This window comes from Glycine soja, chromosome 12, assembly GCF_004193775.1.
Source record: "Glycine soja cultivar W05 chromosome 12, ASM419377v2, whole genome shotgun sequence".
Taxonomy (NCBI): Eukaryota; Viridiplantae; Streptophyta; class Magnoliopsida; order Fabales; family Fabaceae; genus Glycine; species Glycine soja.
Window position 1 is genome coordinate 2629390 of NC_041013.1, and position 4480 is coordinate 2633869.

General features: G+C 32.7%; 1 protein-coding gene across 1 annotated transcript; it reads left to right on the forward strand.

The window, feature by feature from the left end:
- Nucleotides 1–2351: 2351 nt before the first annotated feature.
- LOC114379131 (auxin-responsive protein SAUR50-like) lies at nucleotides 2352–3160 on the forward strand. Its single transcript, XM_028337721.1, has one exon. It carries the CDS (start codon nucleotides 2454–2456, stop codon nucleotides 2769–2771), a length of 318 nt encoding a protein of 105 aa, XP_028193522.1. The 5' UTR covers nucleotides 2352–2453; the 3' UTR covers nucleotides 2772–3160.
- Nucleotides 3161–4480: the final 1320 nt, after the last annotated feature.

Genomic DNA, 4480 nt, shown 5'->3' on the forward strand with positions numbered 1-4480 from the left:
CTCACTATTCATGAGTTTTCAATTACTTTGTTATTATACATTGAGCCTATCCCTGTATAGTTTTTCCACCAATAAATACGAATGTCTTCTATGAAAAGAACTAACCAACCAACCACGTTGTTTGAGCATGACAACTTTAGGTTCACATCAGACAGCTTAGCTTGCTGGTTATGCATGATTTATTCTAAATTAATTAGTATTTTAATAAATCAGAATAGCTAGATAGGGATTAATTAATAGGTTACAGTCGAATATTTAACTATTATAATAAAATATTTGTGCATGAAATTGGAAGGTGATGAAGCATCTTCTAGGAAAACACATCTTACTAGAGCATCATTTTTTTCTCTCTCCCTGAAAAGCCTAAGAAAAATTTATACAAGCTCCTAAATCTCATTAGTTTAAACTGAACTGAATGTGTTATACTTCTTCACTAGCTTTCTGTGACAGTTCTGTTATTTCAATTAATTACACTGTATAACTCTTTGGTCTTTGGGGTTTTAATCTCCTCTTCCCTTATCCATCCACGTTATTGTACTTACTAATTCTGAATCAGCAGACAACTTGTAGAGTTCGGCACTCATGAGTTACGATACTGAAGTGTGACGCACGTACTATTTTGCGTTGTGATGTTTGAAAAGAATTTTTACGGAATTGAACTTAATTAAAAAAACTTATATAATTCATTTAACTTTTGGAAAATGTTGCATGGACTGCACGACTCCATGTTCGTCTACAAGCCAGGGAGATAAAGACAGAGAAATGCAGCCATGACAAGTTTTCCATGTGATAGAAAAAAGAGAGATAAAAAAAAATGATAGATGATGATTGAGTATTTGTAAATTAGTAGTAGTGTTCATACATATCATCACACGTGATTTTTTTGTAACTTAGTTTGTTAAAATAAATTGTATGATCAAATTCACATTGGTGTGATAAAAATTTATTAGGTATATACTACATTGAGCTATTTATCCAAAAATACCTAATCAGTGGTGGTCATGCGAATTCGATGAAAATGGGCGAGAAAAGGACGTGAGTGTGTAGGCTATATTTTTATTTTTTTTTCGAAATATTTAAATTATTTCACTTGAACTTGAAGGTAGAGTAATATATGATACTGAGGCCAAAACCTGTAAAGTTTAAATATCACTGCAACAGACACACGGGTTTCTGTTTCATGAGTCACTTATCAGTCCTCACTTGCTCGTCAGTATCACAAGCCGAACAATCAAAAAGGCCAAATCATCACCAGGATCAGGTTAGGTTGTGCCCATGATTCCATAGAGCTAGATTGTGCAGGATTTCATAGAAAAATATTCTTCCAAATTCCAGTCACTTCTTCATACAGTCGCATATCATTAATTTACACCCTTAAGATAAAAAATTGTGTTGCGTAAGTTTGTGTTGTAAGTGGTGTTAGCAGCACCAAGATAAAATCAAAAGTCTTATTTATGAGGGATATGTGCATATCAAAATAAATGGTTTCATATTTATTTACCAAATTCAGGAGAGTCTATGTAAGCCACATGTTTTTTGAACCAGATCTTCAGTAGCCTTACGGAATTGAAAATTATTATCTGTTTCCATCTTAAAAAGTGACGTACAGTTTAAAAGTAATAGTACTCTTTAATGATTGTTAATTTTTGTCACTTTACAATTAGACAGAGAGAAGAGAAAAAAACTGTTGTTAATTCAAAAAAGGGTTACAAATATGTGGGAATTCATTATTATATGAAAAGAAGAAGTCTACGTAGAATAGAAGAGTCGTTAAAACAAAATTAAAGTTGAAATATCATATCATCATATACTATGTTATCCAAAAATTGAGTCAAAAAAGAAAAGAAGACAGGAGGGTTTTAAAAAGTGTTTTTATAGGGAGTGACCTCAAAGCATGGTCGAAGGAGGAAGAGGAAGAATAATAATGACCAGTGTCCGACATTAATTAAGGATTAAAATATATAGAATAAATATTTATTACAAAATTCATAAAAAAAAGTTATAGATAATATAATTTTACACATTTCAATAAAATAAATTTATTTGAATTCCTTAATTATTTGTCTTAATAGTTTGGAAGGAAATGATGAAAGAAAGAAAATGAGTTGGGGTGAATTAATAAGGGTTGAAAGCAGACAGATAGGTAGGGGGGGAATTGAAGGTGTACTAGAGTGAAACTGGGACCATGTTGCCGTGAGGAGGAGCAACATAGAATAGTATAGCCAATGGGTTTGGCTCCCACCATGTCCTTGCACAAATACACAAACCCCAAAACACCCGTGGTCTGTCCTTTAATTTGCCTTGTGCCCCACAGCACCCCTCACCCCTTTCCACCCTCTCCATAAATACCCCCTCCTCAATTCTCATCACCACCACACTCTCTCCTCATAATCCATCTCTCAAGTCTCAACTCAACTCAACCCTTTAATACACCAACCACCACAACCTCAAAAATGGCCATTAGAAAATCAAACAAACTTCCCCAACACGCAGTAGTTTTGAAGCAAATCCTAAAGAGGTGTTCGAGCCTAGGAAAGAAAAACGGGTACGATGATGATGGGCACCCAGTTGATGTCCCAAAGGGACACTTTGCTGTTTATGTTGGCGAAAACCGACGTAGGTACATTGTGCCAATCTCCTTCTTGGCTCACCCTGAGTTCCAATCACTCCTTCGACAAGCTGAAGAAGAATTCGGTTACGATCACGAAATGGGCCTCACTATTCCTTGTGATGAAGTTGTCTTCAGGTCTCTAACATCCTCCTTAAGATGAAACAAATTACAAGGACGTACGAGGTTTATTTCTATTCGATATGATGGTTCTGACTGAAGAGGATGGCCAAGATGAAGCACACCACTTTTTGCTTCTTTTTTCTCCCTTCGTCATTGCCACTTTCATTGGCCTTCTCCTCTCATCAATATTCTTCTTCATTGGCTCTATTTTTAAAATCCATCTCTCATTCTTTTTTCTTTTTTTGTGGGTTTGTTCGAACAACCTGTCATGATGATGTCAATTATGTGACTCTAACCTTGTTTCCATGAAGATTTCATTGGTAGAAAATTGTACAAAGGTTTCAAGTTTTCCTCGCAGAGGTTTCTAAATAATATATACCCTGTGAGAGAAGTTCTATGTCAATGAAAGCATGTTCATTTATGTTCTAATGCTCTATACATCCATTATCGCACCCTGCCTCCTATACCCTCTCTTACTCCATTCCTGGCTGAAAATTATTTGCCGTGGATAGAGCAAATTTTCAGTAACGTACATTATTTGTAAATCATGTTTATTTTATTTCTTTGAAATTTGAATTTTTTAAGAAAAAATAATGTTAGAAGAACTTTATTCGCTTAAACTAGTCCATTTAATTAAAATTGAATTAATCAAAGGGAAGATCAAGTCGTGGTGAAGGATTACAAGAAAAGAAAAAAGAAGAAAAAAAATAATAACAATTGTTATTACAGTCATTAAAGTTAAAGTATTGGACTCATAAATTCTTAAGAAATTAGGTTTTTCATAAAAGTGATAAAGATAATGAGCCAGTACCTATGTTGTACGGATTATCTCGGAACGGCTGGGCTTAAATTTTCAATTATCCCAACTAGAAAAATGGAAAAATGCCCTCGATCACTTTGTAAGATTCCCTAGTATTAGGTATAGTAATTGTATTATATATGGACACTTATTTATTATAAATATTTGATTAATATTCATTTTTTTTAATTTCTCTTCTTTATCTCACTATATTTTCTAAAATTCATTATTTATTATAAATAATTTATTTATATTCATCATATTTTTAATATAATCTATTATATTTTTATTTTTCACTTTTTTATCTCTTTCTCTTTAAAGTATCAAATAGAGCATTCACCCATCATTTTACCAGGAATAGATATACATGGTCGTACAAGAAGCAAAATGATGATGTCAATTTTTCTCATGGTTTTGTGATTTGCAAATAGTTTTTCAAACCATCAACGTGTAACTTCGAGCATGATATCAAATGAAAGAAAATCATATGTTAAGGAAGATTAACTAAAAAAGAGCCTACAAGTTCCATTCACTTATCAGAGGAACGTTCATATGGCAAATGTCTTTTGTAGAATCCTATGTAAAAATATTCAAGCACCTTGTAACTAATTCAATCCTAATAACTTATTCAAACGTTAAATCTTGGCTGAAATTTTTAAGAATAATTATTTAAATTTAAACTCAAATACATTCTATGCATGGATATATATAAATTTACTTATGGCTTTCAATGATCATCCCCTATATAATTGATTCCTTATTTTAGTTCAAATTCAAAAATATTTTACTATTAAAGTAATTACCTTCATAATTGATATTATAAGAAAAACCAGAAAAGCCGTTGGATTGGGAGGACCATGGTTTTAAGCCAATATGTGCAAAGTGGTTGTTAATGATGAGGACAGGGCATAAATAATGTTTGTGGCCTTGGGCAGGCCTCTGATAATAAC

Excerpts from the sequence above, each read along its gene's own strand:
- LOC114379131 (XM_028337721.1), top strand. The coding sequence starts at position 2,454 with ATGGCCATTAGAAAATCAAACAAACTTCCCCAACACGCAGTAGTTTTG.